The 27,033-nt window shown below is 39.4% G+C and overlaps 1 protein-coding gene across 16 annotated transcripts in view; it reads left to right on the top strand.

Moving 5' to 3' along the window:
- The window catches only part of RBPJ (recombination signal binding protein for immunoglobulin kappa J region), a 270,713-nt gene that overhangs the window by 175,809 nt on the left and 67,871 nt on the right, over window positions 1–27,033 (top strand). For 8 of the 16 annotated variants that reach the window (XM_074039493.1, XM_005554632.4, XM_045392216.2 and 5 more), the window contains exon 2: window positions 23,069–23,251. The exons of 7 other annotated variants lie outside the window; for them this stretch is intronic. Coding sequence is in view for 6 of the 9 variants with exons in the window: in XM_005554632.4 (XP_005554689.1) it covers window positions 23,235–23,251 (17 nt within the window). In the remaining 3 variants the exon portion in view is untranslated. Of the gene's footprint in view, window positions 1–23,067; window positions 23,252–27,033 lie in introns of those variants that run through there. One more of the 16 variants, XM_074039491.1, reaches the window with a different exon arrangement.

Consider the following 27,033-nt stretch of genomic DNA (forward strand, 5'->3'; position numbering starts at 1 on the left):
GTATTTTTCTTCTATGTGCTCTTTTATAGTTCAAAAATTGATGTATCTCCTTAACCCTTCTGGGAGTTTGACTTTTTTGTTTGTTTTGGTGTGTGTTACATAACGTAGGCTCTAACCTTTTTTTTTTTTTTTTTTTTTTTTGAGACAGGGTCTCACTCTGCCTCCCAAGCTGGAGTGCAGTGGCACGATCTTGGCTCACTGCAACCTCTGCCTCCCAGGTTTAAATAGTTCTCTGCTTCAATCTCCTGAGTAGCTGGGATTGCAGGTGCCCGCCACCATGCATGGCTAATTTTTATATTTTTAGTAGAGATGGGGTTCCACCATCTTGGCCAAGCTGGTCTTGAACTCCTGACGTCGTGATCCTCCTGCCTCGGCCTCCCAAAGTGCTGGAATTACAGACATGAGGCCCGGCAAAGTGTGTGTGTGTGTGTGTGTGTGTGTGTGTGTGTGTGTGTGTGTATGTATGCGTATGCGCATGCGTATGCGCATGTGTGTGTGTTTGGAGACAGGATCTCACTCTGTCTCAGTCTCAGCTCACTGCAGCCTCAACCTCCTGAGTAGCTGGAACTACAGCTGTGCGCCACCATGCCTGGCTAATTTTTTGTATTTAGAGATGGGGTTTTGCCATGTTGACCAGGCTGGTCTCAAACTCCTCTTCTCAAGCCATCTGCCCACCTTGGCCTCCCAAAGTGCTGGGATTACAGGTGCGAGCCACTGTACCAGCCTATAGTGTCTTTCAAATATAATCTGTTACTTGAGTGTGGTGTTTAGTACCCAGGAGGTCTCTAATTGCGTTCAGACCTTGCCATAGTTTGGTGAGGGAGGTAGTATTATCTTGTTTTACAGAAACGTAACCAAGTTTACCTGCTAGTTGGTAGGAGAATTGGAATTCAAACCCATGTCTCCAGATTTCAGTTTAGGCTGGGGCTTGGTGGCTCATGTGTGTAATCCCAGCACTTTGGGAGGCCAAGGCAAGCAGATCATTTGAGATTAGGAGTTCGAGACTGGCCTGGCCAACATGGTGAAACCCTGTCTCTACTAAAAATACAAAAATTAGCTGGGTGTGGTGGCAGCTGCCTGTAATCCCAGCTACTTGGGAGGCTGAGGCAGGAGAATCACTTGAACCTGGGAGGCGGAGGTTGCAGTGAGCTGAGATCGTAACACTGCACTCCAGCCTGGGTGACAAAGTTAGACTCCAGGTCTCAAAAAACAAACAAAAATCTTTGTAACATACAGTGTGTAAAAGTAACACTCCAAATCAGTGAGAAAAAGAGCATTCAAAAAGTTACATTAGAACACTTCTGGTGGGGCAGTGGCTCATGCCTGTAATCCCAGTACTTTGGGAGGCCAAGGTGTGCGGATCACCTGAGGTTAAGAGTTTAAGACCAGCCTGGCCAACATGGTGAAACCCTGTGTCTACAAAAATACAAAAATTAGTCAGGCATGATGGCAGTAGCCTGTAATACCAGCTACTCGGGAGGCTAAGGCAGGAGAAGTGCTTGAACCCGGGATGTGGAGGTTGCAGTGAGCCGAGACCATGCCATTGCACTCCAGCCTGGGCGACAGAGAGAGACTCTGTCTAAAAAAAAAAAACATTTCATTCATTCATTCAGCAAATACCTATTGAGTACATATTACTTACCAAGTACTATATGCTAGTAGTAAAGACAGAATTTTAAAAGTTATTAACATTATGTTAGAAGGTGATGCATGCAACTGAGAAAAATAAGACAAGGAAAGAGTATAAAAGGTGGAATAAAAAGCAGGCAAGATGGTCAAGGAAGGCCTCACAGAGGTGATATCTGAGAAAGATCTGGAGGGAGGAAGAGATTCCCGTGGGTATGTGGGAGAACAACATTCCACACAAAAGGAATAGCAACTGCCAAGATGGAGCAGAGTAGTAAGAGGAAGAACTGTAAGAGCTGAAGTCAAGGATAAAATGGTGGTCCAAAGTGTACAAGGTCTTAGACAAGGAGGAAGTTAGTTTTTATTTTGAGATGGGTAGCTACTGCAGGATCTTGTGAAGGATCTCTCAAGCAACATTACTAAGAACAAGAACAGAGCTAAAGAAAAGTTAAGAGGATCCTGCAACAATTCAAGGTAGAGATGATGCCGATAGTAAGAAATGTAGCATAGGGGGCCGAGCGGGGTGGCGCACGCCTGTAATCCCAGCACTTTGGGAGGCCGAGGTGGGTGGATAATGAGGTCAGAAGACTGAGACCATCCTGGCCAACATGGTGAAACCCCGTCTCTACTTAAAATACAAGAAATTAGCCAGGCGTGGTGGTGGGTGCCTGTAATCCCAGCTTCTCGAAAGGCTGAGGCAGGAGAATCGCTTGAACCCAGAAAGCGGAGGTTGCAGTGAGCTGAGATCACACCACTGCACTCCAGCCTGACAACAGAGTGAGACTCTGTCTCAAAAAAAAAAAAAAAAAAAAAAAAAGATGTAGCATGTGAAAACCTTGAAAAAATACTGTCGTAAAGGAAAAAAATCATTTTAGATGTGCTAGTTTGGAATGTTTTTTAGACACCCAAGAGGAAATGTCTTTTGAGACAGCTGGATATAAAGTCTGGAGTTTAGAAAAGAGGTCAAGGCTGGGAATACAAATTTGGGAGTCATCAGCATAGTAGTTAAAGCCATAATCATCAAGGTCTGTGTTGGTGGCAACGTAATGCTAAAACTCAGGGGCTATGTTTTGGGCACTCCAAAGTTTAAATGTGGTGAAATGAGAAAATACTAGAAAGGAGACTGAGAAAGAGGTGCCAGTGAGGTAGGAAGAAAAACAGGAGTGTAGTATCCTAGAAGTCAAATAAAGAAAATGTCTCAACAAGAAGGGAGTGATCCAAGATATCAAATGCTGCTAATCAGGTAAGTTAAGTCAGATAACATGTGGTAAAGGACAACTGACCACTCTGGCTGGCTGCGGTGGCTCATGCCTGTAATCCCAGCACTTTGGGAGGCTGAGAGGCAGATCACTTGAGGTTAGGAGTTTGAGACCAGCCTGTCAACATAGTGAAACCCTGTCTCTACTAAAAACACAAAAATTAGCTGGGCGTGGTGCCATATGCCTGTAATCTGAGCTACTGGAGAGGCTGAGACAGAAGAATCACCTGAACCTGGAGGTGGAGGTTGCAGTGAGCTGAGATTGCACCACCACACTCCAGCCTGGGTGACAGAGCGAGACAAGGTCTCAAAAAACAAAACAAAAGCAAAACCAAACAAAACGAAAACAAAACCAAACAAAACTGACCACTACAGTTAGCTGTGTGGAGGGAACTGGTAATTTTTGTTGAAGTGATGGAGACAAAAACCTAAATGGAGGGGGAGTAATTGGAGACAGAAAGAACCCTTTAGAGGTCTGTTGTAAAAGGACGCAAAGAAACAGGGAATTAGAAGGGATTGTGGGGTCCAAAGGAGAAATACCAGCACGTTTGTATGTTGTCAGGAATGTTTCAGTAGAAAGGTAAAAATTGAGACAAGAGAGAAGAAAGAAAGGGTAGCTGGCTAGTCCAACATCTTAAAATAGCTAAGAAGGGATGGGACATAGTGCAAAACTAGGCTGCCCAAAGCAGAGTTCTCACAGTGGTTTGCAAAATTCAGCAGGCATGAGAGTCATCTGGAGGGCTTGCTGAAGCACAGATGGTTGGACCCCATCTCCAGAGTTTCTGACACAAAAGGTCTGCAGTGGAACCCCAAGAATTTGCATTTCTAGCAAGTTCCTGGATGATTCTATTGCTGCTGGTCCAGAAATCTCATTTTGAGAACCACTGCTTTGTATCAAAAGGAGGGAAGACAGAAAAGATGAGTATATCCATTAGTACAAATGCTGAACACCTGGGTTATCAATAAAAAAAAAAGGAATAGGAGGTCTCTGGTTGCATTAGACCTTGCCATAGTTTGGTGAGGGAGGTAGTATTATCTTGTTTTACAGAAACTTAACCAAGTTTACCTGCTAGTTGGTGGGAGAATTGGAATTCAAACCCATATCTCCAGATTTCATTTCCTCTGCCACTTTGTAGTATGAACATCTGCTGGTGATAGTGTAACTTAGTATATGGTGATCCTACTAACATTTCCCCTCCTCCTTCCTTTCTTCCATGCATGGTTAACTTAGTCATCTGACAACACATGACTGAGTGTGCTCACTAACCAGACAAACCTCTCAGTCCAGGCAGATTATAGATCTGAGGCAGAAGAGTAAAGTTGAACAGGGAATAGGTTTCTGTGGAATTTTTTTTGTCTCCCCATTTCACTATACAATTTTGGAAGAAGGGTTTGTGCAAAAAACATAGGTTGCTAGTCATGAAACACGTTCTGTTCACCACTAATTAGTTGGAGTAGTATCTCTGCTTCACTTCAGTGTAATGATATCTCTGACCTGCTAGGGAGCTTAGGAAAATGGTTCTAGCATTATATAAATGACAGGTATTGCTATTAACAATGACTCAAGATTCTCATGTTTTTCGGTATCCTACGTGCCATTCATTCTTTCTATTATACTGAGGTACTTTTGTTTTATGGAAAACTGTTGTATAAATGTCATTTTAAAGTCTCTGCTGTCAAATTTTGTTGTTTTTCTAAGACAGCAGCTGTGGATGTGGCTTAAAAACTGATGAGTATCTACAATGATGAGCCTTTATGGAGCAATGAAAGGCTGCTTACAAATTGTAGCCACACTTGCAGTGAATTCTGTGTGTGTTATTGTGAATCCCTAAGGGTGACTTTTTTCAGCAGGGTGAGTTAGGATGGTACAAACTGAGAGTTTCTATTCTGGTAATCTTCTTATGACTTTAAGGAATTTGGAATATTTTGCTTGACTGTTGTAATGAATCTCTAAACATATTATTTGGATATGTGGGAAGGTAAATTGTAAGATACATTATAGACATGGTTTCTGTCATCAAATATTTTCGCTCACAGTAACTACTATGTATAATAGCATTTATAGATGATGCTTTACCTCTAGTTACTGTCTAAAGATATAAATGTTGGGTTATTTGAAGCTACATATTTCCAGCTTATACATATGAATAGTTTTAGGCACAGTGTATGTACCTACTTTTATTTCAGAAAAATAATGGGTTGGTTGTTTGTTTGTTTGTTTATTGTTTTGTTGAGACAGAATCTCGCGCTGTTGCCCAGGCTGGGGTGCAGTGGTGCGATCTCAGCTCATTGCAACTTCCACCTCCCGGGTTCAAACAATTCTTGTCCTCAGCCTCCCGAGTAGCTGGGATTACAGGTGTGTGTCACCATGCCTGGCTAATTTTTTTGTACTTGTTTCTTTCTTCTTCTTCTTCTTCTTCTTCTTCTTCTTTTTTTTTTTTTTTTTTTTTTTTTTTTTTTTGTGACAGAGGTTTGCTCTTCTTGCCCACACTGGAGTGCAATGGTGCGGTCTCAGCTCACTGCAACCTCTGCCTCCCAGGCTCAAGTTATTCTTCTGCCTCAGCCTCCCAACTAGCTGGGATTACAGGTGCCTGCCACCAAGCCCGGCTAATTTTTGTATTTTTAGTAGGGACAGAGTTTTACCATGTTGGCCAGGCTGGTCTCGAAATCCTAACCTCAAGTGATCCACCTGCCTTGGCCTCCCAAAGTGCTGGGATTACAGGTATGAACCACCACATGTAGCCAGGAATATGGTTTTAATATGTTATTGAGACATATAGTGAACTATAATTATTAAAAGTGGTATTACTCTGAAAGTCATCACCTGGATCTGACCTACAAATAATGAGATAGATGTGATAAATTTTTAATCAAAATATACCTAGAAGATAAATTTCTCAAAATAATCCTGGGAAATGTGTGTTTCTTTTAAAGCAGAAGAGAAAAAAGGAAGGGTGGAGTAGCAGCAGTTGAAACAAATGAGGAATCCTGCTCCCCACCCCACCCCAAAGCCCCACTATATATGTGGGGTTATGGTTAGTATTTCTGGTGTTAGAGTGTGTATTTGCCAATCTCTGAACTATTTGTATGTATGAATCTCATCATAATAGATTCACATTCTTCTTAAAGGCAATGCTTAACATGTTTCCTAATCATAAAATGTTGATATTGAAGATTTTAAAAAAATACAGGTTGAATATGCTGCTTAAAATTAGCTGCTGCTTTATTTTTAAACATTTAGAAAATTTTGTTAAATTTAGTCTCATTCTTCCTACAAAAGAGCTTAAACTTTGACAGTTAACAGCTGTTCTTTTGTGTGGGACATGTTTTCCTGAGGATTTTTGTGCACATTAAAAATAACCATTTTTGTGAATTGTAGTTATTATTCATAGTCACTTTTAAAAAGATATAAAAGTTTTCCAGTGAGTTACTTCTGATTCATAACCAAATTTTAGCAGAGCAGATGTAGACTACCAGTGGAATAATTAGCCAAAAAATATTAGGGGGCTACAGATCCCTTTGTGTATGTTTAATTTCTTGGACAGCTTATATGAATAATTAAAGTGTTGAGGCAGTTAAAATTTTTTTTTAGCTGTAGTCACTAGGGAAGTAGAAATATTATTTCCAGCAAACAGATGGCTTTCCTAGTATTGGTCCCCAAAAGCGCCTACTGAGGTTCGTGTTTATGTTGGATCATTTCCTAATCACACCAACTCAGTATACTTTTGAAAGATCACACCTGGTAACAGAATATGATGTAAATATTAATTGACTTGGTGAACTTGAGAGCTTCCAAAATTGTTAAGTGTATGTAGTTTCTACATCCCTGGGGAGAGTAGTCTGTTCCAATGAGAGAAATCGCCTGGTAGCTAGTACTTTACTTTTCTTATCACAAGTCCCCTTTTTTTATCTTTCTGCTTCAGTTGTACTCTCAGGGATTCCCAAGCTGCTACTTCTACTTTTTAACTCTCATTAACTCTGTCATCTACATGCTATTTTCATTTCTGCTTAGTCAGACGACTACCCCATTCTGTACTTTGAGGCACTGGTAGGTTTTTGTTAGAATTAAGGATAGGATTCCATTGTGTATGGGGAAGATTTTCAGAGAATACAGTGATGCCGGGGCTTAAAATGACAAAATCACATCTTTTCTAAGCTCTATAATGAAGCTTTTTTGGAGATTTCACTTGCTAGTAATCTTTCTTTTTTAAAAATGTCTGTTTTCCTTCTCCCATTGGAAATTAAAACACAAACACAAATTGGGAATCTACATGTATATTTATGCTAGTGAAATTTCAAAAATAGTCAAGTATTAGTGAAGTGGACACATTGTCGGAGTAAATAGATGGGGGTTCATCATCTCACGCCCGGAAAATTTAGGACATGGACACGTGCAAGGAGTTTAGGAGTGGAGATTTAACAGGCAAAAGAAAGAGAAAGGAAAACAGCTTTCTCTCTAGTGAGAGAGAAGGGACTTCGGAGAGAAAAAGACCGGCCAACTGCAGACGCACTGGATTTTATAGTCAGGTTGGAGGAGGGGATGTCTGATTTACATAGGACTCACAGATTGGTTTGATCAGGTATGACATTTACAGCGGGGGAGGCTGGCTCTCCCACCCTAATCTTATTATGCAGGTAAACTTTCCCCTTGGCCGGTGCCATCTTATCTACTCCTTACTGTACACATGGCTGACAAAGAGAAGGGAAGATGGAGCCGCTATCTTGAGCATGATTGGCACAACTGCTGGCATCTATGTCTGTAGCTTGATTTTACAGGCTGCTCTTTGTGAGAAAGGAAGATGGTTTGGGGCTGCTTTTCATTAAAAGGAAAACCTTACTGAGGACTTCCGTACCCTCACTGTCTGCCTAAGTAATATCTTCTTAACTCTTTTATCATTAGGATTTTAAAAACAGGCTGTATTGGCCGGGTGCTGTGGCTCACTTCTGTAATCCCAGCACTTTGGGAGGCCGAGGTGGGTGGATCACCTGAGGTCGGGAGTTTGAGACCAGCCTGGCCAATGTGGTGAAACCTCGTCTCTACTAAAAATACAAAAATTAGCTGGGCATGGTGGCATACATCTGTAGTCCCAGCTACTTGGGCGGCTGAGGCAGGAGAATCACTTGAACCCGGGAGGTGGAGGTTGCAGTGAGCTGAGATTGTGCCACTGCACTCCAGTCTGGACGACAGAGCGAGACTCCGTCTCAAAAAATAAAAATAAAAATAAAAATAAAAAATAAAAAAAAATAGTAAATAAAAATTTTTCAATAAGGAAAAAAATTTTGGTGCTTTACATGTGTTGCCAGGGTAATGGTGGCAGCATTTGTTGAAATGAGGTGGTCCTGAGGTAAAAGGCACAGTAGAGGAGTTGAGTTAGTTTGGGGAGAAGATTTTGGTTCTGAACATGTCAACTTTGAGGTTCTTGTGAGAAAGCTAGATGAAGATATCCAGTGGCCAGTTATATGTGGCGATTCCTGGAGCTCAAGAGAGAGGTCAGGGTCGGAAATGTGCACTTGAAGACCCATAGATGCTAATTAGAACCTTGGGAGTGGGCAATATCTCTTTGATAGAGTTAAGCAGAGACAGACTTGGCAAGCACCAAAATTTAAGGAATGGGTAGAGGTATAGAAGCAGTTAAAAGAAAACTGTTAGCAAACAAGGTAGAATAAAAGCCTCAATAGTAGAGCGTTACAACAATGAAGACAGTTCTAGAAGGAAGTACACTGGTCAGTGGTGTCAAATGCTGCAGTGAGGGTGAGGTAAGTTTAAATGTTCATTGGATTTAGGATTTCAGAGACCATGGCAAGAACAGTTTGAATGAACTGGTGAGATCTTACTGTGGTTGAGTTGGAGGTGAGGAAGTATGCAACTCTTTCAAGAGCAGTGGCTTTGAACACGGAGAGTGGGAGTGGAACCATAGGTGTTAAGGTAGAGCTTGAAGATGGAATAGGCTTGATATGTTTAGATGCTGATTGGAAGGAACACACGAAGAGGGAAGATATGAGACTTTTATTGGTAACTCCTATTGCTGGCTTTTCTGTAACCTTGTGCTGCTTCTCATGTGTTAATGGAAAGCCTGAATTAAAAGGGAGTTACTGAAAGTGGCACACATTCAGTAATTCTGTGACCAAGAGGACATTTACCAATTCGATTCTCTTTTAGAGTCTACATCTGCTGTTTCTTTCTTTCTTTCTTTCTTTTTTTTAAGATGGAGTTTGGCTGTTGTTGCCCAGGCTGGAGTACAATGGTGCCATCTCGGCTGACTGCAACCCCTTCCTCCCGGTTTCAAGCGATTCTCCTGCCTCAGCCTCCCGAGTAGCTGGGATTACAGGCACATGCTACCACGCCTGGCCAATTTTGTATTTTTAGTAGAGACGGGATTTCACCATGTTGGCCAGGCTGGTCTCGAACTCCTGACCTCAGATGATCCACCTGCCTTGGCCTCCCAAAGTGCTGGGATTACAGACCTGAGCCATCGTGCCCAGCCTGCTGTTTCATTTTAATCAGAAAAAATATTCTGTCTTTGTCTCCGTCTCCTGGAGGAGTGATGTTTGTGCTTTGATTCTTTCATATTTTTGCTCAGTCCTTCTAATACTAAATGAGGTGATGGACTCAGTTCATTACTGTGAAGCCAAAGATATTACTTGTCTTTGGGATCTTTATCCATACACTGTAAGAGCCATGTGGCACATACATCAGTTTCTTTTTTTTTTCTTTCAACTAATTGCCTCTAGACTTTTGATTGCTTGCTCTTATCAGTAAGTAGAAAGTTAACACGTACCCCAATACATGTGACTATCATATTGTACTGTACTGATATACTGAAGTATGTACATAAATTTGAAATTTTAAAAAATATTGTGATAAAGATGAGGTAAACAAAGCTTTTCACCTCAACAACAAAAAGTTTGTTTGGTTGTTTTTTGATTTTTGTGTTTTGGTTTTTTTTTTTGAGATGAGGTCTCACTTTATCACTCAGACTGGAGAGCAGTGGCATGATCATAGCTCACTGCAGCCTTGAACTCCTGAGTTCAAGCCGTCCTTCTGCCCTAGTCTCTCAAAAAGATATGAGTTACAGGCATGTGACATCATGGCCCATGAATTTAAAAATTTTTTTGTAGACACGGAGTCTCACTGTGTTGCTCAGGCTGGTCTTAAACTTTCTGGTTTCTAGTTATCCTCTTACCTAGGCCTCCCAAAGTATTTGAGGTTAGATGTGAGCTACCATGCCTGGTCTGTAAACAAAGTTTTAAAGATATTTTTAATAGTTAATGGCAGGAACTCATTTTATCATCACAAGTTTTTGTGTGTTTGTGTGTGTGTGCGTGCACACGTGCACCAGGCTCTGGAGTGCAGTGGCGCAATCACAGCTCACTGCAGCCTTAACCTCGGGGGCTCAAACCATCCTCCCACCTCACCCTCCTGAGTAGCTGGCACTACAGGTATGAGCCACCATGCCCGGCTAATGTTTTTAAAATTTTTTTGTACAGACGGTGTCTCGCTATGTTGCCCAGGCTGGCCTCAAACTTCCGGACGCAAGTGATCCTCCCACCTCAGCCTCCCAAAGTGCTGGGATTACAAGCATGAACCACTGTGCCTGGCCAATCTTCACATGTAGTTTTTAGTGAGAACAATGTGTTTGAATATCTCTTCTTTTTATCTTTTTTATTTGAATATCACTCCTTTAATACTTTGTGATAGAGTCATTCAAAGGACTGGGTCCAAGTTCATTTTATTTTGATATAAGTAAGTGATTTTCTTAGCTGAAAAGCTGTTGTTTAAATGCCATGCTTAAGTGTTTTGATTTACAGACATGTCTACTAGGTACCGTACTACAGGCAGCTACTTGTCTTCACAGGAAAAGTAATTGATTTGGGGACCTTTTTGTATAGAGAAAATGAGTAACTCATCAAGTTTCACAACACTTTTACTTCTAAGTGCTTTGCCACGAGATAAACAGCAGACCTCCATGTGGTATAAGAGATTTTCATGGTTACTGTCTGTCTCATGATGATGTATTGTTTCATAAAAGTAACTGTATCTATTACATTGGCAGTACTTTGTGCCATTCTGCCTTTAATTTCTTGTCTTGCTAATGTAAGATGGAATGAATGAATGTCTTGTGTGATGGAATTTCAGTACACTTTCTACAGAAATTTGTTTTATTTCGGTTAAAGCAGCTACTTGCGGAGCAGATAATGCTCTCACTGTTATTTCATAAAATGCTTTTATTAAAGAAGTCAAAAAACTCCCTCCATGAAGACAGAGACCTTGTCTTTTTGTTCAGTGCTCTAGCTCTGAACCTACAAGAGTGGCTCTCGTGTAAGACGTAATAAATTTTAACTGTGGAATGAATTTGTAGTTGAGAGTGTTTTCCTGTAGATACTTTCTTACAAACTTTTATATTTCATTAAGAAGCCAGCAAAGACTATAAACTAAGGTGTATTAGAAAAATGGTCTGTACTACCAACTTTACGACAAATTTCTCACACTAGACAATTTTTCTAATACTAGTTTCCCCACTCTGCCCTATGATCTTCAACAGCTTTTTATGTGCTTATTTATACGGTAATTTGCTCACAGAAAAATACATTTTGGTTTATGTCCATATGCTTTCCAAAGTCATATTTCAATTTTTCTGCCATGACAGGAAGGACAAGTCTTTCCTCATGGTATTTGGCTATTTATCTTACACTATTATAGAAAATAAACCTTTGTTGCAGTGAGCTGAGATCGTGCCACTGCACTCCAGCCTGGGCAACAAAGCGAGACTCCGTCTCAAAAAAAAAAAAAAAAAAAAAGAGAGACATCTGAACATAGATAGTTAAATTTAGTGAAGTTTTCCAAAGTACTGAATTAAAAATTATGACTTTAAACCTTGCTCGGGACAAGAAACCTACAACCTATAGACATGATAGGTGAACAGTTGATTAAAGGACATTACGAGGTGAGGATGGAGGGCATATAAGGGAGATAACATTCTAGCAAGAAGAAACAGCAAATGTAAAGACCCGCAGGCAGAGTATGCCTGGATTAGATGTGGCATGTGAAGTAAAGACAGGATTCAAAGATGATTCCCTGGTTTTTGGCCCGAGCAATGGTAATTACAGGGTTGCCAACATTTAATATGGGAAACAGATTTTAGGTATGAGGTTGTGAGATGAGGCTACATATAAATGAATGATTTTCTTTTATGGCTTCTGGATTTTGCATGGTGACAGGTTTAAAAAAATCTCAGGTTAGCCAATTCTTGGTAAGAAACATGGTTTTAACCCATTTATGCCAGAGGTTGCAAAATTGTTTTTGTGTGTGAAAAATCAGACCTTGGTGATAGCCTTCAGCAGTAGGATATAAATAACTCCCACAAGCTTAGCATTCCAATAATGGAACACTAGGCACAAATGGGTTAAATAACTGTTTTACTCTAAATTGGTGATAGTTAGGGAAGAGGAACTAATTTATTCGCTCAAGCCATACAAAATTATTAATATAAAGGAAGAGAACTTTCCTGGAGTAAACAGAAGTGTTTCATGCATTAAGTTTGGGTTACCTGAAAAAATTGAGATTATTTTGCTCTACCTTTTAATATGCTAACTCCCTGGTCCATTCTGTGGATTTCAAAAGTATATGTGGAAACATTGTGTACATTAGTGTGTGATCTCTGACACTTGAGGAACACAGATACCTAGACTATTGAGATAGTAAAAGGGAATTAGGGAGTCCTGAAGGCAGATATTCATACTAACAGGAAGAAGACACAGAAGTTTTTGATCACATGCGTAGGTCTTCAGGCATCACTTGAGAGAATTTTTCTGAGAGTGCTTTGTTTATTTTTTGGTAGGGGGTAGGTGATAGGTCTTGCCCTGTTGCCCAGGCTTAACTCACGGCAACCTCTGCCTTGCAGGCTCAAGCAGGTCTCCCACCTCAGCCTCCCGAGTAGATGGGACTACAAGTGTGTGCCACCACACCTGGCTAATTTTTGTATTTTTTGTAGAGAGATGGTCTCACCATGTTGCGCAGGGTGGTCTTGAACTAGTGAACTCAAGTCTTCTGCCTACCTTGGCCTCCCAAAGTGTTGGGATTACAGGCCTGAGCCACCGTCCCTGGCCTTGAGAATGCTTTTTATGTTACGAACAATACAGGACATAGTATCTATCAAAATAGCTGCTATATATTACTTGTTTTCTCTACAACTATGTATACCTTCCTGTATGAGCTTTCTGTTTTGATAGTACGTTTATGTATTTGGAAATATGTGCATGCCAAATAGGCCCCACTGCTAGTTTTATACAGGTTATGCAGTAGGGTCACTTTCCATGGCTATTAACTTCTAGGTGTTCTATTAAGAAACAATGTGTGCTAAGAGCTGCTTTGGGTCGGGGGGAGGTGTGTGGTTATGTTGGGGAGTTCTCTTTCATACTTTCTTTGGAATCACAGTGAATTGACATTGTGATCTTTGTGTATTTAAATTGTTTTCAATTCAGAGTAGCATTAACGTGTACTCCTGCATCCTTGTCCTAATGGTAGCAGTTTTAGCATTATTTTCTCTATATAATGGGAGTTTACCTTACTGTCTTTGTCTATTTGGGCTGCTATAACAGAATACCATAAACTAGGTAGCTTATGAACAATAGAATTTATTTCTCACAGTCCAAGACTAAGGTGCCGAAGGTTCAGTGTCTGGTGAAGGTCCCTCCTGTGGTTCATAGATGGTGTCTTCTAGCTGTATCTACACATGGTGGAATAGAGGGTGAAGGATCTCTCTCAAGCCTCTTTTCTAAGGACACTAATCCCATTCATGAGAGCTATGCCCTTATAACCTAATCACCTCCCAAAGGTCTTTCCTCCTGATGTTGTGACGTTAGGGCTTAGGATTTCAACATACCTCTTTCAGGGCCACACAAACATTCAGACCATAGCACTCACCTCATTAAAAAACTCAAACAAGGCTGGGCGTGGTGGCTCACACCTGTAATCCCAGCACTTTGGGAGGCTGAGGTGGGTGGATCACCTGAGGCCAGCAGCTTGAGACCAAGGAAGGAGACTTGAACCTGGGAGGAGGAGGTTGCAGTGAGCCCAGATCGCGCCATTGCACTTTAGCCTGGGCCACAGAGTGAGACTCTGTCTCAAACAACAACAGCAGCAGCAGCAGCAGCAGCAACAACAAAAACCTCGAACAAAACCAAACAAAAACTATCCGGGGCATTCTGGTAGGACCATGGGTACTGCAGGTTCATAGGGCTTGTTTTGTCTAATGCATGCAGAAGTCTATTATAGTGCCATGTAAGTTCTGGGAGGACATTGTTTCTTAGAGACTATTTTCATTAAAATTAAAATCTAATCCAGTATGTAGCCTTAATCATTAATCCATTGTTTTAGTAAGGTTTGTTTTTGTTTTCCAGCCTCTTATGTACTAGTAGCTTTGTTAAATAGTGGAAAGTGTAGCAATTCCTAAAAAACCCGGTGGAAAGGAAAGTATAGCAAAACCTGGTGGAAAGTGTAGCAATTCCTGAAGCTACTACATCAGCTACTATTTGCAACAAAGAAAGGCACTTGTATATTTTCAGTCTTTTTTCTTAAAATATTCATCTGTTGCTCAGGTTTTTTCCTTTAATCATGAAAAGTTTATTTCCAGTTGCTTCAAAACATTAATATGCTAGGAAAAAATTGTCTATGAAGTAACAAGATTTTCATTTATGTCATCCTCATTCCCCTATTACTAGCTGCCTGTGCAGTAGATCACAGCAAGGAAACATACATTATATCAGAACAAACTTTTTATTTTGATTTGATTTGTTAAATGCATGCAGTGGCAAGTATTTGTTTTTGGAATCAGAGAGACCAGGCTTTAAATTCTGGTTCTGCCACTTAAATGTCTCTTCCTGCAAGTTACTTGACTTCCTTAACCTCAGTTTCTGTGTCTATAAAATGGAATTATTATGCCTATCTCATAGGTTTGGTAGTAAATAAGTTAGATAATACATTTAAAATATTAGAAACCTTTGTATATTTCAAATATACTAATAAATCTTATTTGCAATTGTTCTTGTAATTCACAGTATTTTTTTTTTTTTTTTTTTTTTTTTTGAGACGGAGTCTTGCTCTGTTGTGCCCAGGCTGGTGTGTAGTGGTGCGATCTTGGCACACTGCAACCTCTGCCTCCTGGGTTCAAGCGATTCTCCTGCCTCAGCCTCCCGAGTAGCTGGGATTACAGGCACCTACCACCACGCCTGGCTAATTTCTTGTATTTTTAGTAGAGATGGGGTTTCACCATGTTGGTCAGTGTGGTCTCGAACTCCTGGACCTGAGGTGATCTGCCTGCCTTGGCCTCCCAAAGTGCTGGGATTATAGGTGTGAGCTACTGCCCCCTGCCACAGCACAGTATTCTTTAGATCATGATATAATATATGCGGCCACCAGGGACTGTTTTCAGCAAGCTTAATGTTTTCACGTTATTTTTATATCCCTATTTTATTTAAATACAAAATATTTACTAGAAGGCAGGATTTTTGTTTTACCATGAAATATAGATCACAAGGAAAACATGCAAAATGTGGTAAATTAGAAATTTGTATTTTTATTTATTGGCAAAAAATTTTTTTTTTTTTTTTTGAGACGGAGTCTTGCTCTGTCACCCAGGCAGTGCAGTGGTGCGATCTCAGCTTATTGCCACCTCCACTTCCTGAGTTCAAGCGATTCTCCTGCTTCATCCTCCCAAGTAGCTGGGGACTACAGGTTCATGTCACCACGCCCAGCTAATTTTTGTATTTTTAATAGAGACGGGGTTTCTCTATGTTGGTCAGGCTGGTCACGAACTCCTGACCTCAAATGATTGGGTTGCCTTGGCCTCCCAAAGTGCTGCAATTACAGGCCTGAGCCACCGTGTCTGGCCGGCAAAGAGATTTTACATGGGAAACTTATCAAATAATTACAATATACAGAAACTGTAATTGTATTTAGATTCTTGTGATGTAAGGGGGATACAGGCTTTTTTCCTTTGGGTACAAATAGAGATGGACTGTTTTGTATTTAGATGCCATTAAAAATTTTTGTACTTTTCTACTTTGCCTGTGACATGTAGTGGTTATATAAAAGATAAGTGAAGACAGCCTGGCCCTTGATAGTTTGTGCCTCCTTGGGGACTCCAGGTACACTTACATAAACTATAAGGAGGAACACCATAGCTCACATAACAGGCATTTCCCAAGGAGTGTTGAGGTACACAAGAAGAGGGAATGGTTAATTCAGACTAGGGATTCCAGTGAAAGCTTCAGGAAGGGATTTCTTCTTCTAATTCTCAGTTTTAAACTTTTTAACTAAGTTAGAGGAAGATGAATTCTAGAAATTTGGGGGCAAGAGATTTTGTTAAGGAATACCTGAGTACTGACTTCCTCTGACCCTCCTGCCAATTCAGGATGTGGTTCTTGTTAGAGATGAATTTGTTCAAAAACCACGAGTGCCCAATGTTGGTAAACATTCCTTTAACTGGAAGAAAACAGAATATCAATAGAAAGGTAAGCCTGAGTGGAGTCCCTGTAAGAATGTGGCTATTTTCTCACCTCTACTACAGCTGGACCTGCAGAGTGTGTCACTGGCAGCTGTGAGTACTTTTAGCTAGGGAGCTTGTGGCCAAGGTAAGTCTGCCAAGACAGGCTGCACATGCAGTTGGGCTCTGTGTAGCTAGTGCCATTCAGCTTAAGTTCTGTATCAGTAGCTAAGTAGAGTAGGAGCTAGATCAGGCTCCTAGATTGGGAGTGAGAAAGTAGGAGAGTGAATCTGTGTGGCTTCTTCCTGTCTGTTCCATTTGAAATGTTGCACAAATTCCATTTCCTTCCCCAGAGATAACCACTGTTACAAATTTGAATATATTCTCCCAAATTCTTTGTGTACTTAAAAATACATAAAAGTATATAAATACAGTTTGGGTTTTCTTTATTTTTACTTTTAAAATTTATAACTCTTCTTTAGTTCTTTTCTTATCAGTGTATATTTAGGGTTGCCCCCCTCATAATTTTGTGTAGTATTCCATATCCATAATATAGTTGTAACAGTATATTTAGCAAGTTCCCATTTGGTGCCCAGCTAGATGTTTTTCTCTTTTAGAAACAACACTGTAGTGAGTATCTTTGTGTCTCGTATGTTTGAGTATTTTTGTAGGACAGATACTTAGAAGTGAAATGGCTAGTTACAAGGATATGTGCAGTTACACTTTTGATAAGATACTGCCAAATTGTTCTTACATTGCTGTTATCATATAGCAGTGTCTGAGAATCGACTAGATACAATTCGGAGTTGGAAGGAAGAGGATTCCACATAGAGAAGTGTGCATACAAGCATGGAGGTAGCAGAGCCTAGTGGGGATGGTGAGAAAGGGAGTAAAGAATCTGGTGTAGAGTGTGGAAAGCAGAAGGGCCTTGTGAAGGTGAGCCCAAAAGAGTAGGTTAGATGAGACAAAAAAGTATTTTTCTTTTTCTTTTTCTTTTTTTTTTGAGACGGAGTCTCGCTCTGTTGCCCAGGCTGGAGTGCAGTGGCCGGATCTCAGCTCACTGCAAGCTCTGCCTCCCGGGTATTTTTCAATGTTTTGCTTGGAACTTTAAATTTGAAGAAACAGTGGAGCCCTTTGTAAAGGTTTTAAAACAAGAGCTTTATTTCAAGAAAATAGCTAGTGATAATTGTGAAGGCTAGGCTTTTGAGGATAGGTGATTGACTATAGGACTGTTATAGTGATCTTGTGCTATAAGGAAGAACTTAATGAAGGCCGAGGCATTAGAAATAAAAGAAAGGCATCAGATTCAAGTAGTGTTACAGAGTTAAAATCAGTTTGTAAGACTTGGCTTAGGATGGGAAGGAAAATGGTTGAATGTCGTGGCTGTCTGAGAGGATGAGTAGTGCCACTTAACGAAGATAGAAATAGGAGAAATAGATGGGCTGGGCGCGATGGCTCACGCCTGTAATCCCAGCACTTTGGGAGGCCGAGGTGGGCGGATCACGAGGTCAGGAGATCCAGACCATCCTGGCTAACATGGTGAAACCCCGTCTCTACTAAAAATACAAAAAAATTAGCCTGGCGTGGTGGCGGGCACCTGTAGTCCTAGCTACTCGGGAGGCTGAGGCAGGAGAATGGCGTGAACCCGGGAGGTGGAGCTTGCAGAGATCCGAGGTCGCGCCACTGCACTCCAGCCTGGGCGACAAAGTGAGACTCCGTCTCAAAAAAATAAAAATAAAAAAGAGGAGAAATACGTTCGATTTGTAAAATAACAAGGGAAATATTTAGAAAATTTATCAAAATATAAGGAAGAAAGTAAGTTACTATCCATTATTTATGTATCTCATCAGGTGTGTTCAGTTTATTTATTGTGGCAAAATATACATAAATAAAATTTACCATTTAAACAGTTTTAAACTGTACAGTTTAGTGGTAGTAAGTACATTCTCGGTGCTGTGCAACCATCACTACCATCCATCTTGAAAGCTGTTTTCATCTGCCCAAACTGAAGCTCCAAACCCATTAAATAATAACTCCCCATTGCCCCCCAGGTCCCTGGTAATTACCATTCTTTTTGTCTCTATGAGTTTGACTACTCTAGGTACTTCATGTAAGTGGAATCATGTAGTATTTGTCTTTTTGCGACTGGCTTACTTCACTTACCATAATATCTTAAAGGTTCATCCATGTAGCATTGGCAGAATTTTGTTTCTTTTTAAAGCAGAATAGTATTCCACTGTATGCATATACCACATTTTAAAATCCACTCATTGGTAGGTAGATACTTGGGTTACTTATGCTCAGATGTTTTTTGTATGTTTTTGAGGGGGTATTCTGTGTGTGTGTATGTAAATATATTAATGATCAGAGAGTGAATTGCTTAGTTATTAAAGAATGAATATAATAAAACTGAGTTTGATAAAACTCTACAAACCACTGCACTCTTATATAGATCCATTGTTACAAAATAGTGTTGTTTTCCAAAATGACGATTACAGAAGACCATACATTGTACTGTGCAAATACATCATGACCACTGGAAAAATAGTATAAAATATGTATCCTACTAGTACTAAGTACCATAATGGTCAAAGGTTTAGTATAAAGTTAATAGAAGACCTGGGATTCTTAATATATGATGATTGGCTTATCATAAGGAAGGGTAATAGGTACAAAATTACATACACTTTGAAGTGTCCAAAACAATGAAGGTGTAGTATATGTGCTAGTCTTTGAGTTTCCACACAGGTGACTTTACTAACATTTCTTTCTGTATTTTAAAAACAGTCCACTCAGTCCAGGTGCAGTGCCTCATGCCTGTAAGCCCAGCACTTTGGGAGGCCAAGGCAGGAGGATCACTTGAAGCCAGGAGTTTGAGACCAGCTTGGCAGCATAGTGAGACCCCATCTCTGCAAAAAAAAAAAAAAAAAAAAAGAAAAAGAAAGTTAGCGGGGTATGTGGTGCATGCCTATATAGTTCCAGCTACTCAGGAGGCTGGGGCATGAGAATTACTTGAGCCCAGGAGGTTGAGGCTGCAGTGAGCCATAATTGTGCCACTGCACTACAGCCTGGGTAACAAAGTAATATCCTGTCTCTTTAAAAAAAAAAAAAAAAGTCCATTCATTTATTCAGGTTTGAGGCAATGGGTTCACTACTGCTCCCCACTTTCCCAGTTCGTTGTGTCATCACTATGTTCCAGATATTGTTCTAAGTGCCTTACATGTATTAAGTCTTTTCCCCCCTCCATTATTTTTACCCCAATTTTTCAAAAGGAGAAAGTAAGTCATCTAGAGGTTAAGTAACTTGCCTGAAGTCTTATAGCTAGTGAGTAGTGGATCTAGGAATCAGACCCAGACAATCTTCTCTTAAGCTTTGCTGCCACTCTTAACACCTTTGTCAAGGTGCTGTCATAAGTGCTGGAGGTACAGAAATGTACACACCTGAAATTTTTTCTTTCTTCTTTTTCTTTTCTTGTTTTTTTTTTTTTTTTTTTTTTTTTTTTTTTTAAGACAGAGTCTCACTCTGTCACCCAGGCTGGAGTGCAGTGGCACAATCTCGGATCTCTGCAAGCTCTGCCTCCCAGGTTCACGCCATTCTCCTGCCTCAGCCACCCGAGTAGCTGGGACTACAGGTGCCTGCCACCATGCCAGGCTAATTTTTTGTATTTTTAGTAGAGATGGGGTTCCACCGTGTTAGCCAGGATGGTCTCGATCTCTTGACCTTATGATCTGCCTGCCTTGGCCTCCCAGAGTACTGGGATTACAGGTGTGAGCCACAGTGCCGGGCAAAATTTTTCTTGATCTCATGGAATGTACACATTTATATTTATTAAATGTATTTTAAAATTTCTCTTCTGATTAAAATGTATAAATAGACATACAAAAATATGTAATGTAGGAAAATACTATATATAATTAGGTAATCATATGTAATTAACATATTACCATGTTACTTCAGTATTATTTAACAAACGTTTCCATTGTATGGATGTGTCATAATTGAACCATTCCCCTGTGTTGGAAAGAAATACCCAAGCCTTTCCTAATAATCATATTGCAATGACCGTTATAACACCTTCATCATTGTCGTTTCAGATTACTGTATGAGGCTGTTTATGAAAACATTAGTTATTGGCATCTGTTTCTAACTACTTTCCTGAAGTTTATGCTTTAGCAGTAGTTTGCTAGTAGTTATTTGATCTCATAATTTCATAAACATTGTGTGTTGTAAATCAGTAGTCAAAACCAAAACAATGAGAATTTAGTCATCAAAAAAGTGGGCCTTATTTATATTAATTTAATTTTTCCGCTTTCAGAGTCTTTGCTCTCCTTGATACTGGCATCACAATGTATTTTTAGTGTATTAATACATACAAAGTTTTGAATTATAAATGTGAATTTTGATGTAAATACAATTCTCAAAATATTAATATATGCCACCAAATAAGTTAATTTTAAAATGGAAAATTGGATATACCAAAAATCATTTTAGATTCTTATTATCATTTAGCAGTGAATGTGTGTTTTTTTGCTATTCTGCCTGGAGGCGCCATTCTTAAATATTTTCTTCCATTCATTCAACAAATATTTGTGTGCCTACTGTATTTGATGGCATATCAGGTATACCTGCCATCATGAACTTTCTATATTTAGCTTATCAACCATATATTCAAAGTAGAGTTTGTAACATTTTCACATATTTAGTAGTTTCTAGTGCCTACTGTGTTGCAGGCTTTGGTGGTTAAGTGATGATAGGTTTACAGAGATGAAAGACAAAAGTTACACCCTTTGGACCTCACAGCATAGTAAAGGAAGGAGACTATAATAATTAGCACGGAAGTAGAATGTTTTCTAGACAGTTTCATAGGTGTTTTTTTTTTTCTTTTTTTTTTTTTTGAGACACAATCTCACTGTGTCACCCAGGCTGGAGTGCAGTTGTGTGATCTTGGCTCACTGCAACCTCCGCTTCCCAGGTCCTGCCTCAGCCTCTTGAGTAGCTGGGACTACCGGTGTGCGCCACCATGACCAGCTAATTTTGTGTGTGTATGTGTGTGTATTTTTAGTAGAGACGGGGTTTCACCATGTTGGCCAGGCTGGTCTCAAACTCCCGATCTCAGGTGATCCATCCACCTTGGCCTCCCAGAGTGCTGGGATTATAGGCGTGAGCCACCGCTCCCAGCCTCATAGAGTTTTAAATATACATTACTGAAGATAAAAATAGAGTGCAACTAAAGATAAAATAAAGATTTGTAGTTCTGTATAGGATTCATTTGTCTGGAGAGCAGAGTGTAGGAAACAATGTGATATCCTTTCAGGAGTGTGTGTGTGTGTGTGTGTGTGTGTGTGTCACATTCAGAGCCATTAAGTTGTTTTAAGTAGGAACAGGAAGGGGCCAGAGGGATGGACTAATGTATAAAATAATCAGTTTGAAAAGATGGTTGTGGCTGCAGGCAGAGATTTCATTGGATCGGGTCCCTTGTTTCTGTTCTTCATTAGTTTCTTCGCACCTACTGTGGTAGAGTTCTTTCCTATATGTAATTCTGTCACCATTATCAGCTTTCTGAAGAGTGACCTACATTTTGTAGTCTGCATTCCCCACAATCTACAGTAAATCTAAATCTTAAAAATATGCAATTTTTTCTGACAGTGGATTGAAAGATTTTCATCAGTTACATCTGCTCTTTCAACCAGGAAATAGTTTCATTTTCTCCTTAGCGCATACTTTTTAGCCCTAGCTGGGAAGCTTTCATCTTCCATTCTTTACACAAGCTGTTCCACATTCCTAGAGTATAACAGAACCTTTCTCATCTACTTCTCTCCTAGGAAGCTCTTTATGGCTTGCCTGTATTAAAATTTTGCCTTATCAGTCATCCTAAAGTAATTTAAATTGCTTTTTGACAGTAAATGAATGTATTTATTGATCAGTTATCAGTTAGTTTTACTTTGTGTAGCTTGAGTGTTCTTTCTTGTAGCTACATGATGCCACACTTGTGGTAAAAGCAGTGTGAATTCTTAGTAGATTTAAAATGTGATACATATACTTCTTACTATACCATTTCTAAAAATGAAATATTTTTTATGTTTTATGTAAGAAAGGTGGGATGGGGTGAGGAGGAAAGGAACAGATACCTGCCAAGTCAATCACAGAATGGGAGTAAAACTTGATGGTTAGCTGTCTGTCTGTTCATTTTTATGAATGCTATTATAGAAGTAAGCTTTAGAAACTGGAGCTGTTTTCAGTTTAATGACATCCGTAGAATTAACCTGATTCATTAATATCAGCATCAGGAGGAGCATTGTTTGAAGAATCCCCTACCTGGTCTATTAATCAGTTTCCTTTTAGACAGGTTGTATAGGTGATTTGTGGCCCTCATTCACAGAATAGAATAGTGGTCGTTGAGAAGTGGACCTAGCATGTAGCAAGTCTTCAGTGTTTTAAGTAATTTTTATTCCTTGAGAAGAAAATTGAAGAAACAATTGGGGCAAAGAGATTTGTGGGGTTTTACTAGAAAGATCTCGATAAAGCAAGGACTGTCACTCCACCCCTCATTCATATGAGGGTTCACATTAAAAATGACAGTGTTACACAGTGGTAGCAGCAGCTTTTTTGTTTTTCTTAGTCATGGCAGCAGTTAACACAGTGCACTTAGTGGTTTAACATACCAACACTTAAGGCCTTGTTTTTTGTTTTTGTTTTTAAGTCATTGAAATTATGAGACTATCATTCACATGGAAGCATTATAGTTCTTCGGAACCATTATGATCTCAAAACGAAAGGAGAATGATACAGATACACTGGCTGAGGTGTTTTGAGGTGCATCGAAGTGTTCCGAGCTGTGACTTACCTTAACATGTTCTTGAAGTACCATGGCGTGGATTAAAAGGTATGCTTTAGAAATCTCCCAGTGACCCCAAGGTCATGGATAGAATGAACACTCATGATTCTGTATTTAGTTATTGCATATTTAAGATATTCTGTATTTAGTTACTGCATATTTAAGATATATAACTTTTGATTATAGATGTGGTTATGGATTTATGGTAGTATTTTTTGTGACAAAAACCCATGGATTTTCTTTTTCCTTTATGATATATGGTTATAGAAGATACTGTGGTAAATATTTTCCCTAAGTTTTTATAGTAATGGGCTGTAATTTCATTCAACAAATAGTTTAGGGATTATTCATGTATTACTCTGTAATTATCTTTTACATCATAGACTAGTTCTCTACAGAACTGTCATTTTATGGTAGCCTGAATAGGAAATAGTTGGATGAAGTCTTCAGTTTGGGTACTAATTTGACCAAACAAAACAATTTTTATTTGGGCCATTTAGTACAGTTTTTTTCTTTTACAAAGAATTTTCACTTAAAGGAAAATGAGTTATTTATTTATTTATAATTTTTATTTATTTGTTTTTGAGATGGAGTCTTGTTCTGTTGTCTAAGCTGGAGTGCAGTGGTGCGATTTCGGATCACCGCAACCTCCGCCTCCCGGGTTCAACCAATTCTTCTGCCTCAGCTTCCTGAGTAGCTGGGACTACAGGAACGCACCACCACACCTGGCCAATTTTTGTATTTTTAGTAGAGACGGGGTTTCACCATATTGGCCAGGTTGGTCTCGAACTCCTGACCTTGTGATCCACCTGCTTCGGCTTCCGAAAGTGCTGGGATTACAGGCGTGAGCCACCACACCCAGCCTATTATTTATTTATTTTTTTGTTGAGACAGAGTCTTGCTCTGTTGTCCAAGCTAGAGTGCAGTGGCACGATCTCAGCTCATTGCAACCTCTGCCTCCTGGGTTCAAGCAATTCTCCTGTCTCAGTCTACCGAGTAGCTGGGACTATAGGCGCCCGCCACCATGCCCGGCTCATTTTTGTATTTTTAGTAGAGGTGGGGTTTCACCATATTTGTCAGGCTGGTCTTGATCTTCTGACCTCAGGTGATCTGCCCGCCTCAGCCTCCCAAAGTGCTGGGATTACAGGTGTGAGCCACCACGCCTGGCCAAAAATGAGTAATTTTAAAAATTAATATTGTGATTATTGTTTATTTAACAATGTATGTATGCAGTTATTCATTTGTTTGTGGTATATAGTTTTGCTGTTACTTGTGGTTACTAGTATAGTAATTCTAGTCTTTATAATACCCATTTAACCATCAAAAACCTTTAAAGTTTTTATTTTTGTAAAATTTTGAGTGACGTAATAAGTTTCTTAATTATATGAAATCTTGGAAACCTGATTTTTGTACTCTGTGTTTGGTATTAAATGCTCTTTTTAAAGAGTGATAGAAGTGAATGGAGAATGCTGAATTCATTAATATTACATCAGATTCAGAACTCTCTTTTAGGTAATAGAAGAAACAATATTGGGAAGACAAGTTTAAATCAATCATGGATAGATAAGTGTAATAGAAATAGAAATAGAAGTGGACTATAAATACTGGTATAGTCCATGATTTTTGTCAGTTAGTCTACCTTAATGTTAAAATCCTATTGGTATGTTAGCAGTTATATTCTTAATGGAATTTACTTGTTAAAGTAAGATGAAACTGCTTTATATTAAACTCCAGTCCATAATGACAGTGATCTAATCAAGTTCCAAGATAGAATAATCTGCTTATTAGCCAAGGCAATCAATCAGTTCAATCAGGAATTTTATGTCTGTTGGGACAGAATAGTATCCACCCTCCAAAAAGACATTCTTGGACATAATGGTTTCAGGATAGTGTTCAATGTGTTGTTTACAAAATTGTTTCTTGATAATACTTGCTATCTCAACTTTAACATTTCTTTTTGGGGTAGCACTTGAGAATCCATTTGTTTTGTTTTAACTCCACAGAGGTTTATGATGTACAGCTAGAGTTGGGAAGTCCTGTTCTCTTTGGAAGACCTTTTTTTTTTTTTCTTTCTGAAATAGAGTCTTGCTCTGTTGCCCAGGCGGGAGTGCAGTGGTGTGATCTCGGCTCACTGCAACCTCCACCTCCCGGTTCAAGCAATTCTCCTGCCTCAGCCTCCCCAGTAGCTGGGAATACAGGCGCGAGCCACCATGCCCAGCTAATTTTTTGTATTTTTAGTAGAGACAGGGTTTCAGTATGTTGACCAGGCTGGTCTCGAACTCCTGACCTCATGATCTGCCCATCTTGGCCTCCCAAAGTGCTGGGATTATAGGTGTGAGCCACCGTGCCCAGCCTGGAAGTCTTTATAGCTTTGTAGTTAAAAGCTTACTTAGACCCTGGGGTCACCTCATCTGCATTTCAAACCTAACCCTTCCCTTGTTATTGTGACAGGTTCTAAGAGTGACTTGAAAAAACCCATACATTTCTATATTTTTAAAAAAGCATATTGTTATATAATTGTATAGTATGAATTATATATAGATAATTGTACATATACACACAGTGCAGGTTTGGGCATGTAGGAAGCCAGTGTCAGATTAAGTGTTGATTATTAAATGAAGTACACTGGTATAGTCCATGATTTTTGTCAGTTTGTCTACCTTAATGTTAAAATCCTTTTGGTATGTTAGCAGTTATATTCTTAATGGAATTTACTTGTTAAAGTAAAATGAAACTGCTTTATATTAAACTCTAGTCCATAATGACAGTGATCTAATCAAGTTCCAAGGTAGAATAGGTGAGAATTTTTTTTTTGTAGAGGGTGCACTATTACATTTTTCTTATCCTGACTGAGTCTTGTACTCTTCTATGCTATTCCTAGAGTAAAATAAGCCATCACTATTTGACTGATGTTTTCAATTCTTTGGGCTTTTTCTCATCAGTGAAAGAAGGTGGCCACTGGAATCTGCTACTTTATCCATGATCATCTTATCCTGCTGGGTTGATTTCTGTGTTTTCTAAAGCTGTGTTTTTCAAATTGTAGGCTTCAGCACATTCATGAGTGGGTAAAGAAAAATTCAGTGGGTTATGACCAGCATTAGAACATGTATTAGAATAGAAAATAAAATATCAGTGCATTGAATATAGAAAAGAATGTATTTCTTAAAACTTCTGTTTTAGTTGTATCAAAAGATTGAAATAAAATATATACACATTTATGTGGATATTGTTTAGTTCCACTAAGTGTATGTTTCCCTTAGTCATAGATGTCCCTTAAAAGTGGTATTTCCCTTAGTCATAGATGTCCCTTAAAAGTGGTATTAGTTTTATATTATTTTGTGCCTTCTGAGAAGAAGTGATCAGCATAAGTTTCTGTGTGCTTTCTAATGGTATGCCAGTCCTCTACGTTACTTTCAAGGGTCCTCCTACCATCTTTTATTTTTATTTTTTGAAGTAAAGGTTATTAGAGAATAAGGAATAGAAAGAGAGTAGGAGAACACAGCAGCAGTGGCTTTTGAGTGACATTAACCAAGGCTGTTTTATTAAATAGAGTGATGTAGTATCTTGCCCCTTGGCATGCATTGTGATGGTTATCAACTCATAGATTAGTGGTTTTCAAACTGCCAGTGGTAGCACACTCTGGAATCAATTTAGTAAGCTGCTGCCTCCCATGAACCCCCTACCCCCCAAATGAAACAGAAAAGAACAAAATAGAAAATGTTATGAATGTATCACACAATATATACCTTTCTAAAACTTTGTGTCAGTGGCATGTATATGTATGGGATTGCAGAGACCTAATTTCTAGTGATCATCAACTGGAAAACTGT

Source organism: Macaca fascicularis, chromosome 5, assembly GCF_037993035.2.
Source record: "Macaca fascicularis isolate 582-1 chromosome 5, T2T-MFA8v1.1".
Lineage (NCBI taxonomy): Eukaryota > Metazoa > Chordata > Mammalia > Primates > Cercopithecidae > Macaca > Macaca fascicularis.